Source organism: Bufo gargarizans, unplaced genomic scaffold, assembly GCF_014858855.1.
Source record: "Bufo gargarizans isolate SCDJY-AF-19 unplaced genomic scaffold, ASM1485885v1 fragScaff_scaffold_574_pilon, whole genome shotgun sequence".
Lineage (NCBI taxonomy): Eukaryota > Metazoa > Chordata > Amphibia > Anura > Bufonidae > Bufo > Bufo gargarizans.
In genome coordinates, this window is record NW_025334139.1 from 146,418 (window position 1) to 161,171 (window position 14,754).

Below are 14,754 nucleotides of genomic sequence, written 5' to 3' on the forward strand. Positions count from 1 at the left end.
CATCATCTCCTGTATCTACAGCGCTTGTATCTATAACATCATCTCCTGTATCTTCACTGTTTGTATCTATAACATCATCTCATGTATCTGGAGTACCGTGTACAGTTCTGGGCTCCTGTGAACAAGGCAGACATAGCAGAGCTGGAGAGGGTCCAGAGGAGGGCAACTAAAGTAATAACTGGAATGGGGCAAATACAGGACCCTGAAAGATTATCAACATTAGGGTTATTCACTTAAGAAAAAAGACGACTGAGAGGAGATCTAATTACTATGTATAAATATATCAGGGGTCAGTACAGAGATCATTCCCATCATCTGTTTATCCCCAGGACTGTGACGAGGGGACATCCTCTGCGTCTGGAGGAAAGGTTTGTACACAAACATAGAAGAGGCTTCTTTACGGTAAGAGCAGTGAGACTATGGACTCTGTACTGTAAGAGCAGTGAGACTATGGACTCTATACTGTAAGAGCAGTGAGACTATGGACTCTGTACTGTAAGAGCAGTGAGACTATGGACTCTATACTGTAAGAGCAGTGAGACTATGGACTCTGTACTGTAAGAGCAGTGAGACTATGGACTCTATACTGTAAGAGCAGTGAGACTATGGACTCTTATACTGTAAGAGCAGTGAGACTATGGACTCTGTACTGTAAGAGCAGTGAGACTATGGACTCTGTACTGTAAGAGCAGTGAGACTATGGACTCTGTACTGTAAGAGCAGTGAGACTATGGACTCTTTACTGTAAGAGCAGTGAGACTATGGACTCTATACTGTAAGAGCAGTGAGACTATGGACTCTTACTGTAAGAGCAGTGAGACTATGGACTCTATACTGTAAGAGCAGTGAGACTATGGACTCTATACTGTAAGAGCAGTGAGACTATGGACTCTATACTGTAAGAGCGTGAGACTATGGACTCTATACTGTAAGAGCGGTGAGACTATGGACTCTATACTGTAAGAGCAGTGAGACTATGGACTCTATACTGTAAGAGCAGTGAGACTAGTGGACTCTATACTGTAAGAGCAGTGAGACTATGGACTCATACTGTAGAGCAGTGAGACTATGGACTCTATACTGTAAGAGCAGTGAGACTATGGACTCTTTACTGTAAGAGCAGTGAGACTATGGACTCTTACTGTAAGAGCAGTGAGACTATGGACTCTGTACTGTAAGAGCAGTGAGAGACTATGGACTCTTTACTGTAAGAGCAGTGAGACTATGGACTCTATACTGTAAGAGCAGTGAGACTATGGACTCTGTACTGTAAGAGCAGTGAGACTATGGACTCTTACTGTAAGAGCAGTGAGACTATGGACTCTATACTGTAAGAGCAGTGAGACTATGGACTCTGTACTGTAAGAGCAGTGAGACTATGGACTTAGTACTGTAAAAGAGCAGTGAGACTATGGACTCTTACTGTAAGAGCAGTGAGACTATGGACTCTTTACTGTAAGAGCAGTGAGACTATGGACTCTATACTGTAAGAGCAGTGAGACTATGGACTCTATACTGTAAGAGCAGTGAGACTATGGACTCTTATACTGTAAGAGCAGTGAGACTATGGACTCTTTACTGTAAGAGCAGTGAGACTATGGACTCTATACTGTAAGAGCAGTGAGACTATGGACTCTTTACTGTAAGAGCAGTGAGACTATGGACTCTGTACTGTAAGAGCAGTGAGACTATGGACTCTTACTGTAAGAGCAGTGAGACTATGGACTCTTTACTGTAAGAGCAGTGAGACTATGGACTCTATACTGTAAGAGCAGTGAGACTAGTGGACTCTTTACTGTAAGAGCAGTGAGACTATGGACTCTGTACTGTAAGAGCAGTGAGACTATGGACTCTATACTGTAAGAGCAGTGAGACTATGGACTCTTTACTGTAAGAGCAGTGAGACTATGGACTCTATACTGTAAGAGCAGTGAGACTATGGACTCTTTACTGTAAGAGCAGTGAGACTATGGACTCTTACTGTAAGAGCAGTGAGACTATGGACTCTATACTGTAAGAGCAGTGAGACTATGGACTCTTTACTGTAAGAGCAGTGAGACTATGGACTCTTTACTGTAAGAGCAGTGAGACTATGGACTCTATACTGTAAGAGCAGTGAGACTATGGACTCTTACTGTAAGAGCAGTGAGACTGTGGACTCTTTACTGTAAGAGCAGTGAGACTATGGACTCTATACTGTAAGAGCAGTGAGACTATGGACTCTTATACTGTAAGAGCAGTGAGACTATGGACTCTATACTGTAAGAGCAGTGAGACTATGGACTCTTTACTGTAAGAGCAGTGAGACTATGGACTCTATACTGTAAGAGCAGTGAGACTATGGACTCTTACTGTAAGAGCAGTGAGACTAAGAGCAGCGAGACTATGGACTCTGTACTGTAAGAGCAGTGAGACTATGGACTCTATACTGTAAGAGCAGTGAGACTATGGACTCTTTACTGTAAGAGCAGTGAGACTATGGACTCTTTACTGTAAGAGCAGTGAGACTATGGACTCTTTACTGTAAGAGCAGTGAGACTATGGACTCTATACTGTAAGAGCAGTGAGACTATGGACTCTATACTGTAAGAGCAGTGAGACTGTGGACTCTTTACTGTAAGAGCAGCGAGACTATGGACTCTTTACTGTAAGAGCAGTGAGACTATGGACTCTACTGTAAGAGCAGTGAGACTATGGACTCTTTACTGTAAGAGCAGTGAGACTATGGACTCTTTACTGTAAGAGCAGTGAGACTATGGACTCTATACTGTAAGAGCAGTGAGACTATGGACTCTTTACTGTAAGAGCAGTGAGACTATGGACTCTATACTGTAAGAGCAGTGAGACTATGGACTCTATACTGTAAGAGCAGTGAGACTGTGGACTCTATACTGTAAGAGCAGCGAGACTATGGACTCTTTTCTGTAAGAGCAGTGAGACTATGGACTCTTTACTGTAAGAGCAGCGAGACTATGGACTCTATACTGTAAGAGCAGGGAGACTATGGACTCTTTTCTGTAAGAGCAGTGAGACTATGGACTCTTTTCTGTAAGAGCAGTGAGACTATGGACTCTTTACTGTAAGAGCAGCGAGACTATGGACTCTATACTGTAAGAGCAGGGAGACTATGGACTCTTTTCTGTAAGAGCAGTGAGACTATGGACTCTTTACTGTAAGAGCAGTGAGACTAAGGACTCTTTACTGTAAGAGCAGTGAGACTATGGACTCTTTACTGTAAGAGCAGTGAGACTATGGACTCTTTACTGTAAGAGCAGTGAGACTGTGGACTCTTTACTGTAAGAGCAGTGAGACTATGGACTCTATACTCTAAGAGCAGTGAGACTATGGACTCTATACTGTAAGAGCAGTGAGACTATGGACTCTATACTGTAAGAGCAGTGAGACTATGGACTCTATACTGTAAGAGCAGTGAGACTATGGACTCTTTACTGTAAGAGCAGTGAGACTATGGACTCTATACTGTAAGAGCAGTGAGACTATGGACTCTATACTGTAAGAGCAGTGAGACTATGGACTCTTTACTGTAAGAGCAGTGAGACTATGGACTCTTTACTGTAATAGCAGTGAGACTATGGACTCTTTACTGTAAGAGCAGTGAGACTGTGTACTCTTTACTGTAAGAGCAGTGAGACTGTGGACGCTATACTGTAAGAGCAGTGAGACTATGGACTCTTTACTGTAAGAGCAGTGAGACTGTGTACTCTTTACTGTAAGAGCAGTGAGACTGTGGACTCTATACTGTAAGAGCAGTGAGACTATGGACTCTATACTGTAAGAGCAGTGAGACTATGGACTCTTTACTGTAAGAGCAGTGAGACTATGGACTCTTTACTGTAATAGCAGTGAGACTATGGACTCTTTACTGTAAGAGCAGTGAGACTATGGACTCTATACTGTAAGAGCAGTGAGACTATGGACTCTTTACTGTAAGAGCAGTGAGACTATGGACTCTATACTGTAATAGCAGTGAGACTATGGACTCTTTACTGTAAGAGCAGTGAGACTGTGTACTCTTTACTGTAAGAGCAGTGAGACTGTGGACTCTATACTGTAAGAGCAGTGAGACTATGGACTCTTTACTGTAAGAGCAGTGAGACTATGGACTCTTTACTGTAAGAGCAGTGAGACTATGGACTCTATACTGTAAGAGCAGTGAGACTATGGACTCTTTACTGTAAGAGCAGTGAGACTATGGACTCTATACTGTAAGAGCAGTGAGACTATGGACTCTGTACTGTAAGAGCAGTGAGACTATGGACTCTTTACTGTAAGAGCGGTGAGACTATGGACTCTATACTGTAAGAGCAGTGAGACTATGGACTCTTTACTGTAAGAGCAGTGAGACTATGGACTCTTTACTGTAAGAGCAGTGAGACTATGGACTCTATACTGTAAGAGCAGTGAGACTATGGACTCTGTACTGTAAGAGCAGTGAGACTATGGACTCTATACTGTAAGAGCAGTGAGACTATGGACTCTATACTGTAAGAGCAGTGAGACTATGGACTCTTTACTGTAAGAGCAGTGAGACTATGGACTCTATACTGTAAGAGCAGTGAGACTGTGGACTCTTTACTGTAAGAGCAGTGAGACTATGGACTCTGTACTGTAAGAGCAGTGAGACTATGGACTCTTTACTGTAAGAGCAGTGAGACTGTGGACTCTATACTGTAAGAGCAGTGAGACTATGGACTCTGTACTGTAAGAGCAGTGAGACTATGGACTCTATACTGTAAGAGCAGTGAGACTATGGACTCTTTACGGTAAGAGCAGTGATACTATGGAACTCTCTGCCTGAGGAGGTGGTGATGGTGAGTACAATAAAAGAGTTCAGGAGGGGCCTGGATGTAATTCTGGAGTGTAATAATATTACAGGCTATAGCTACTAGAGAGGGGTCGTTGATCCAGGGAGTTATTCTGATTGCCTGATTGGAGTCGGGAAGGAATTTTTATTCCCCTAAAGTAGGGAAAATTGGCTTCTACCTAACAGTTTTTTTTTTTTGCCTTCCTCTGGATCAACTTGCAGGATGACAGGCCGATATGGATGGACAAATGTCTTTTTTCGGCCTTATGTACTATGTTACACCACTTGTATCTATAACATAATTTCCTGTATCTACACCGTTTGTATCTATAGCATCATCTCCTGTATCTACACCGCTTGTTCCTATAACAGCATCTCCTGTATCTACACCGTTTGTATCTATAACATCATCTCCTGTTTCCCTTACGTCCTAACCAGCAGCACATGTGGGGTTTATCCGCCCCAGTGAAACTGGTAGGACAGACGGAATGTTTAATGAAGTAAAGTAATCAAATAAATCCACGCCCCCATTACCTCACTATAAGAGGCCAAACCCCCCATACATCAGTGTGTTTTTTTCTGTCCTTGGGACTGCAGGACAGACGGGGCAGCCATTTGGCTGCCATGCTCTTAGATTTCATGCTAACCTTGTGTTTCTCTTTCAGGGTTGCAGCTTATCTGATGGAAGCTGGTGCTGCCGGCATGTTGGAGGCTCGGAGCTCATGCAATCAGCTTCCTGTTTGGCTTACACACATTGTGTACCAGCGCCCTCTGGTGGTTTGTTGCTGAACAACAATGATTAAAGTTTGTTCAAACCTGGCGTCTGACGTCATTTTGGGCGCCAAATTTGAATATATAAAGCCTCCAGTCCTTCCAGGCTGTGCTGTTTGCAGCCTTGGGTTGGTTTCTGAGGCAGACTACTTTAGTTACCAGCTTTCCTGTGTCTGGTAGGTTTGCTGCTTCCTTGGTTAGCTAATGAATAGACATTGTTCATTCATTTTTAACTCTTTCTCTGCAGATAATGTCCTCTGCCGCTGATGGGGATCGGACTGGGCGCAAGTCGTCATCCAAGCGCAAGCATTTGGCGTGTAGGGATTGTGACACCCCTCTAGCGGACTCCTATGAATTTAATAGGTGTCCCTCTTGCCGTCCTCCTCCTCTGCCTCCTGATACGGAGCCTACCATACGGGACGTAGTAGTCTGGGTAAAGGACTTTGTGGAGTCCTCAATGAACACCCTAAGGGATTCCGTGTCATCCAGAAGACCCAGTGTCCGATCTCCTCTGAGACCCACTCCTATGCAGGAGGAAGCCTACCATACCGTGGACGAAGTCCATTCCTCTGAGTCTAGCGGGGAGGAAGAAGAGGCTGGAAGGTACGCCTTTCCTGTAGAGAAGACCCAGAGGTTACTTAGATCCATCCGGTCGGGGGACCAGGATGTTGATCCCGGGGAAGCTTCAGAGTCCACCTCTAGGGGGCCAAGGGCCTTCAAAGTGGACGAGACTCTGTCTCGATTAATGAAGCTAGAATGGAAACATCCTGAGAAGGCACCGGTCATCTCAAAGCGCTTCAAGTCCATGTTCCCGATTGTGACTTCCCAATTTGACCAGTGGGGCACTGTGCCCAAAGTTGATTTGGCAATTGCAAAATTGTCTAAGAGGACTCTTGTCCCGGCTGATGACGGCTCCAACTTACAGGACCCGATGGACAGGCGGGTAGAATGTACCTTGAGAAGGTCTTACTCCACTGCTGCTGCTGCTGCATCTGTGGCCATATCCTCTACGGAGGTAGCCGTCTTCCTCCAAAGACGCCTCCGACAGGTGCAGTCGGATATCGACTCTGGCATATCCCGTGATGACATCCTGGCGCAGTTTAAGTCCATTCTACTTGCCGTGGAATTTCTGTGTGACGCTGGCCCACAACAGTTAAAATTAGCCTCTAAAGCTATGGCCCTCTCTGCAGCGGGTAGGAGGCCACTATGGCTAAAACCTTGGGTGGCAGATAATGCCTCCAAGTATAATTTATGCAGCCTCCCTTACGAGCCAGGAAGGCTTTTTGGGACTGAACTGGACCGCATTATGGAGGGTCTTGCCGATAAAAAGGGCAAATGCCTTCCTCAAACCCCTAAGGGTAGGGGTAGGCAGGGTAGAGGGTCCAGATCCTTTCAGGGCCAATCCAGGCCTCAGCGAGGCCGTGGGTCCAGGAGGGGAGGATCATATCGTTCCGGTGGGAACAAAAACAATAAAGCCGACCAGTGACGGCCCTCCCCTTCCGTCAGATCCAGTCATAAATTTGACTCCTATTCTTTCAGACCTCCCAGTCGGAGGCCGTTTAACTTTTTTTCTAAATACCTGGACAGAGTTTGTTCCAGATCCCTGGGTCCTGAATATAATAAGGACAGGGTACAGGATAGAATTTTTATCTGTTCCCCCAGAGAAATTTGTTTTGACAAGATTACTTCCACGCGAGAAGCAAACAGTGTTGGAGGAGTCTATACTGGAATACAGGCGGAAAGGGGCCTTGGAGGAGGTTCCTCCAGAAGAGATTGGATCCGGCGTCTATTCGCCAGTTTTCCTTGTTCCCAAAGCCACAGGAGGTTGGCGCATGATCATAGATCTCCGCTACCTCAACCGATTCATAAAGAAAAGGCGGTTCCGGATGGAAACCATCAAATCGGTAATCAGCATCCTGAGCCCAGGGGACCTGATGGTCACACTGGATCTAAGGGATGCCTATCTCCACATCCCTGTGTGCCAGGCCCACAGGAAGTATCTACGAGTGGCAGTGAGTCTCAGAGGGACGGTGAAACATTTTCAGTTTGCCGCGCTTCCCTTCGGCATCACAACCGCGCCCTACATCTTCACCAAAGTGGTGATAGCTGTAGTAGCTCCCCTCAGATTGAGAGGCCTGGAGATCATTCCATATCTGGACGATTGGCTTCTAAAAGCCCACTCGGTAGAGACGCTTCATCTTCATCTTCTGCAGGCTCAGTCCTTCCTCCAGCGCTTGGGCTGGATTATCAATTGGCAGAAGTCAGAGATTTCTCCCTCCACTACCAGGAGGTTTCTGGGGTTCATAATAGATTCTGCCAACATGACGCTCTACCTTTCTCCGGAAAGGAAGTCACGCATTTCCAAGACTGCAGATCAACTCATGGTTCCCCGCCGGGTAACTATCAGAGTATTGATGAGGATGTTAGGCCTAATGTCAGCAGCCGTGGATGCGGTTCCTTGGGCCTTGTGGCATATTCGCCCTCTTCAAGCGGAAGTTCTGAGTCTATGGGATCGAACTCCCAGAGGGCTAGAGACAAAGTGCTCCCTGTCATCTCAAGCTCGCCGCTCACTGAAGTGGTGGAAACAGGTCAAAGATGGGAGGTCCTTGATCCAACCTTGTTGGATCCTGTTGACGACAGATGCATCCCTTCTAGGCTGGGGTGCCCATCTAGAGGAACTTCAAGTTCAAGGATCCTGGAGCCCTCAAGAGCGTTTGATGTCATCCAATCTGAGAGAACTCAGAGCAATCCGGATGGCTCTCTTTCATTTTTTCCCCCTTATCAGAAACAAGGCTGTAAGGGTTCGCTCAGACAATTCTACTGCGGTATCTTACATCAACAAACAGGGAGGCACCAGGTCTCATAGTCTACTCTCAGAAGTAGGTCTAATTCTGTCTTGGGCAGAGCAGAATCTTTCCCACCTCTCAGCAGTCCACATTCGGGGGTCCCTGAATGTGGTTGCAGACCAGCTCAGCAGAGGAGTCCCAGCTCTGGGAGAAATGTCTCTGAATCAGGAGATCTTTCATCAGATCACTCTCCGGTGGGGTCGCCCGGACATAGATCTCATGGCGACAAGATTCAATGCCAAAGTGGAAACGTTCTGTTCCCTGTATCGGGAGGACAATCCCTTGGCAGTAGATGCTCTGTCAATTCCATGGGAGTTCAGGCTGGCCTACATCTTTCCTCCCATCGCCATGATACCCAGGGTATTGATGAAGATTCGGCAGGACCAAGCCTCAGTAATAGCCGTGATTCCATTCTGGCCCAGGAGGTCTTGGTTTACCCTGCTCATGCAGATGAGCCGAGGGCAATATTGGAAGCTTCCCCCAATGCAGAACCTGGTGTCCCGGGGCACTCAGCTCTGCCTGGATCCATCCAGACTCAATCTGACAGCCTGGAGATTGATGAGTCCCTTCTAGAGCCTGAAGGGCTATCAGCAGCGGTCTTAAGAACGATGTCTCATTCCAGAGCTCCTGCGACTGTCAAGGCCTACGCCAGGGTAAAGCGCATTTTTCTTCTATGGTGTGCATCTCATCAAGTACCATCTCAGGATCCTCCAGTATCAGCTATTCTACAGTTCATGCAGGATGGACTAGATAAGGGCCTCAGCCCTTCTACACTCAAGGTACAGATCCCTGCTCTGTCAGCCGCCTTTGGCAGATCTTTACATCAAGACCCTCTGATTAAGAGGTTCCTTAAAGGAGCCGTACGTCTTAAGCCTAGCATTTCAAGACCTATACCGCAGTGGGATCTCTCAGTGGTGCTTAAAGGGTTGAGTGGTCCTCCCTTTGAACCCTTGGAAGAAGTGGACTTTAAGTTTTTATCCTGGAAGGTAACCTTTTTGTTGGCCGTAACTTCGGGCTTTTTCGGCGTATGAGCCATACACTTTATTTTTACCGGACAGAGTCCTTTTACGTTTTTTACCCACCTTTTTGCCTAAGGTGCCCTCTGTGCACAACATTAATCAAGTTGTGTCTTTGCCTGTGTTATGTTCCTCTTCTTCCTCTGCAGAAGAAACTTCCCTCCATACTCTGGATGTGGCCAGATGTTTGAGAATCTACATTGAGAGATCCCGGGAGTTCAGAAGGTCAGAGAATCTTCTTATCCTGTTCTTTGGCAGGAATAAAGGGAAGAAGGCCTCTAAGCCTACTCTAAGTAGATGGATCAGAAAGGCCATCAGAGAATCTTTCGCTTCCCAGAACAGACCTCCTCCTGCCTTTGTCACTGCTCACTCGACCCGAGCAGTCTCTACTAGTTGGGCCGAAAGGTCTCTTATTCCACTGGAACAGATCTGTTCCGCGGCCTCCTGGAGCTCACATTCTACCTTTGTGAGCCATTATAGACTCAACCTCAGGGGATCAGAAGACACTGCCTTTGGGCGGTCTGTTTTGAATTCCATTCAGCATTGAAGTCCCTACCCTTTAGGCTAACTTCTTGCTAAGTCCCCACATGTGCTGCTGGTTAGGACGTAAGGGAAGCGTTAATTTCTTAACGATAATTTGTTTTCCCTTAGTCCTAACAGCAGCACACAAATATCCCTCCCTTTTGTTTTTTGAGAGTTTCTTGTTATGACACACTGATGTATGGGGGGTTTGGCCTCTTATAGTGAGGTAATGGGGGCGTGGATTTATTTGATTACTTTACTTCATTAAACATTCCGTCTGTCCTACCAGTTTCACTGGGGCGGATAAACCCCACATGTGCTGCTGTTAGGACTAAGGGAAAACAAATTATCGTTAAGAAATTAACGCATCTGCACCGTTTGTATCTATAACATCATCTCCTGTATCTGCACCGTTTGTACCTATAACATCATTTCCTGTATCTACGCCGCTTGTATCTATAGCATCATCTCCTGTATCTACACTGTTTGTATCTATTACATCATCTCCTGTATCTACACCGTTTGTATCTATAACATCCTCTCCTGTATCTACACCGTTTGTATCTATAACATAATTTCCTGTATCTACACCGTTTGTATCTATAACATCATCTCTTGTATCTATAACATCTTCTCCTGTATCTACACTGTTTGTATCTATAACATAATTTCCTGTATCTAAACCGCTTGTATCTATAACAGCATCTCCTGTATCTACACTGTTTGTATCTATAACATCATCTCCTGTATCTACACCGTTTGTACCTATAACATCATTTCCTGTATCTACGCCGCTTGTATCTATAGCATCATCTCCTGTATCTACACTGTTTGTATCTATTACATCATCTCCTGTATCTACACCGTTTGTATCTATAACATCCTCTCCTGTATCTACACCGTTTGTATCTATAACATAATTTCCTGTATCTACACCGTTTGTATCTATAACATCATCTCTTGTATCTATAACATCTTCTCCTGTATCTACACTGTTTGTATCTATAACATAATTTCCTGTATCTAAACCGCTTGTATCTATAACAGCATCTCCTGTATCTACACTGTTTGTATCTATAACATCATCTCCTGTATCTACACTGTTTGTATCTATAGCATCATCTCCTGTATCTACACTGCTTGTTCCTTTAACATCATCTCTTGTATCTACACCACTTGTATCTATAACATAATTTCCTGTATCTACACCGTTTGTATCTGTAACATCATCTCCTGTATCTACACCGTTTGTATCTATAACATCATCTCCTGTATCTACACAGCTTGTATCTATAACATCATCTCCTGTATCTACACCGTTTGTACCTATAACATCATTTCCTGTATCTACGCCGCTTGTATCTATACCATCATCTCCTGTATATACACCGTTTGTACCTATAATTTCCTGTATCTACGCCGCTTGTATCTATAACATCATATCCTGTATCTACACTGTTTGTATCTATAACATCATCTCCTGTATCTACACTGTTTGTATCTATTACATCATTTCCTGTATCTACACTGTTTGTATCTATAACATCATTTCCTGTATCTACACCGTTTGTATCTATAACATTTTCTCCTGTATCTACACTGTTTGTATCTATAACATAATTTCCTGTATCTAAACCGCTTGTATCTATAACAGCATCTCCTGTATCTACACTGTTTGTATCTATAACATCATCTCCTGTATCTACACTGTTTGTATCTATAGCATCATCTCCTGTATCTACACTGCTTGTTCCTTTAACATCATCTCTTGTATCTACACCACTTGTATCTATAACATAATTTCCTGTATCTACACCGTTTGTATCTATAACATCATCTCCTGTATCTACACCGTTTGTATCTATAACATCATCTCCTGTATCTACACAGCTTGTATCTATAACATCATCTCCTGTATCCGCACCGCTTGTATCTATACCATCATCTCCTGTATATACACCGTTTGTACCTATAATTTCCTGTATCTACGCCGCTTGTATCTATAACATCATATCCTGTATCTACACTGTTTGTATCTATAACATCATCTCCTGTATCTACACTGTTTGTATCTATTACATCATTTCCTGTATCTACACTGTTTGTATCTATAACATCATTTCCTGTATCTACACCGTTTGTATCTATAACATTTTCTCCTGTATCTACACTGTTTGTATCTATAACATAATTTCCTGTATCTAAACCGCTTGTATCTATAACAGCATCTCCTGTATCTACACTGTTTGTATCTATTACATCATCTCCTGTATCTACACTGTTTGTATCTATAGCATCATCTCCTGTATCTACACCGCTTGTTCCTTTAACATCATCTCCTGTATCTACACTGTTTGTATCTATAGCATCATCTCCTGTATCTACACCGCTTGTATCTATAGCATCATCTCCTGTATCTACACCGTTTGTATCTATAACATCATCTCCTGTATCTATACCGTTTGTATCTATAACATCATCTCCTGTATCTATACCGTTTGTATCTATAACATTTTCTCCTGTATCTACACCGTTTGTATCTATAACATCATCTCCTATATCTACACTGATTGTATCTATATCATCTCCTGTATCTACACCGTTTGTATCTATAACATCATCTCCTGTATCTGCACCGTTTGTATCTATAACATCATCTCCTGTATCTACACCGTTTGTATCTATAACATCATCTCCTGTATCTGCACCGTTTGTATCTATAACATCATCTCCTGTATCTGCACCGTTTGTATCTATAACATCATCTCCTGTATCTGCACTGTTTGTATCTATAACATCATCTCCTGTATCTGCACCGTTTGTACCTATAACATCATCTCCTGTATCTACACTGTTTGTATCTATTACATCATCTCCTGTATCTACACCGTTTGTATCTATAACATCCTCTCCTGTATCTACACCGTTTTTATCTAAAACATAATTTCCTGTATCTACACCGTTTGTATCTATAACATCATCTCTTGTATCTATAACATCATCTCCTGTATCTACACTGTTTGTATCTATAACATCATCTCCTGTATCTACACCGTTTGTATCTATAACATCCTCTCCTGTATCTACACCGTTTTTATCTAAAACATAATTTCCTGTATCTACACCGTTTGTATCTATAACATCATCTCTTGTATCTATAACATCATCTCCTGTATCTACACTGTTTGTATCTATAACATCATCTCCTGTATCTACACCGTTTGTATCTATAACATCATCTCCTGTATCTACACCGTTTGTATCTATAACATCATCTCCTGTATCTACACTGTTTGTATCTATAACATCATCTCCTGTATCTACACCGTTTGTATCTATAACATCATCTCCTGTATCTATTTGGTGTGAGTTCAGGAAACACAGGTGTAATTTAAAGGGTAAGGTCAGGAATCATGTGTCTGGGGAGCTTACACTCTATTATTACACACACGTGTCACTGACAAGAAGGGTTATATGTGTACTCCATACAGCAGCTCAGCTCTGCCCCGGCCCCCTGGCCGCCCCCTGCAGGTGTCTGGTTACTGCCTTATTTTAGGCACAGCTTCAGGACTCGTTGTAGCCGGGACAGCTGCTCTTCTGTGAGTGACAGCCACCTGCCAGGGAGAGTATGACGTGCGGCCTGAGGTCAGTGATGCCTGTGTCACCAGCCTGGGGTCATGTCCTCCTGCACTGTCCACATTTAGACAATTGCCTCAACCTCCATTCACTTCACATGTCTCCGTCTGCCCGTCTGCCAGCAGGAGAAAGGTGCCAGCTGTCTCCGGCAGCCCCTTGTCTCCCCCCCCCCCCCCCCCACATGACTAAACTTTCTTCTCTCTACTATTATTCGTGTTTTTATTTTCATATGTAAAATTATAACCTCCCATAATAAACATCACCCTGCCTCCTCTCATACCTCCTCAGTCACCCTGCCTCCTCTCATACCTCCTCAGTCACCCTGCCTCCTCTCATACCTCCTCAGTCACCCTGCCTCCTCTCATACCTCCTCTGTCATCCTGCCTCCTCTCATACCTCCTCAGTCACCCTGCCTCCTCTCATACCTCCTCAGTCACCCTGCCTCCTCTCATACCTCCTCAGTCACCCTGCCTCCTCTCATACCTCCTCAGTCACCCTGCCTCCTCTCATACCTCCTCAGTCATCCTGCCTCCTCTCATACCTCCTCAGTCCCCCTGCCTCCTCTCATACCTCCTCAGTCATTCTGCCTCCTCTCATACCTCCTCAGTCATCCTGCCTCCTCTCATACCTCCTCTGTCATCCTGCCTCCTCTCATACCTCCTCAGTCACCCTGCCTCCTCTCATACCTCCTCAGTCACCCTGCCTCCTCTCATACCTCCTCAGTCACCCTGCCTCCTCTCATACCTCCTCAGTCACCCTGCCTCCTCTCATACCTCCTCAGTCACCCTGCCTCCTCTCATACCTCCTCAGTCACCCTGCCTCCTCTCATACCTCCTCAGTCATCCTGCCTCCTCTCATACCTCCTCAGTCATCCTGCCTCCTCTCATACCTCCTCAGTCATCCTGCCTCCTCTCATACCTCCTCAGTCATCCTGCCTCCTCTTATACCTCCTCAGCCACCCTGCCTCCTCTCATACCTCCTCAGTCATCCTGCCTCCTCTCATACCTCCTCAGTCATCCTGCCTCCTCTCATACCTCCTCAGTCATCCTGCCTCCTCTTTTGGCCCTCAGTCACCCGTTACCTCCTCTTTTGCCCCCTCAGTCACCCGTTACCTCATCTTTTGCCCCCTCAGTCACCC

At 44.7% G+C, this 14,754-nt stretch overlaps 1 protein-coding gene across 1 annotated transcript; it reads left to right on the top strand.

The window, feature by feature from the left end:
* Positions 1-5,687: 5,687 nt before the first annotated feature.
* On the top strand, positions 5,688-10,123 carry LOC122922614. The gene is made up of 2 exons (XM_044273295.1): positions 5,688-6,199; positions 9,065-10,123. The coding sequence occupies exons 1-2, from the start codon at positions 5,847-5,849 to the stop codon at positions 9,471-9,473; spliced, it is 762 nt and encodes a 253-aa protein (XP_044129230.1). The 5' UTR covers positions 5,688-5,846; the 3' UTR covers positions 9,474-10,123.
* The last annotated feature ends 4,631 nt before the right edge of the window (positions 10,124-14,754 follow it).

Coding starts and splice junctions, on each gene's coding strand:
- LOC122922614 (XM_044273295.1), top strand. CDS start 5,847: ATGTCCTCTGCCGCTGATGGGGATCGGACTGGGCGCAAGTCGTCATCC. Junction 6,200..9,064: donor GAGGAAGAAGAGGCTGGAAG/GTACGCCTTTCC, acceptor GTCTCATTCCAG/AGCTCCTGCGACTGTCAAGG.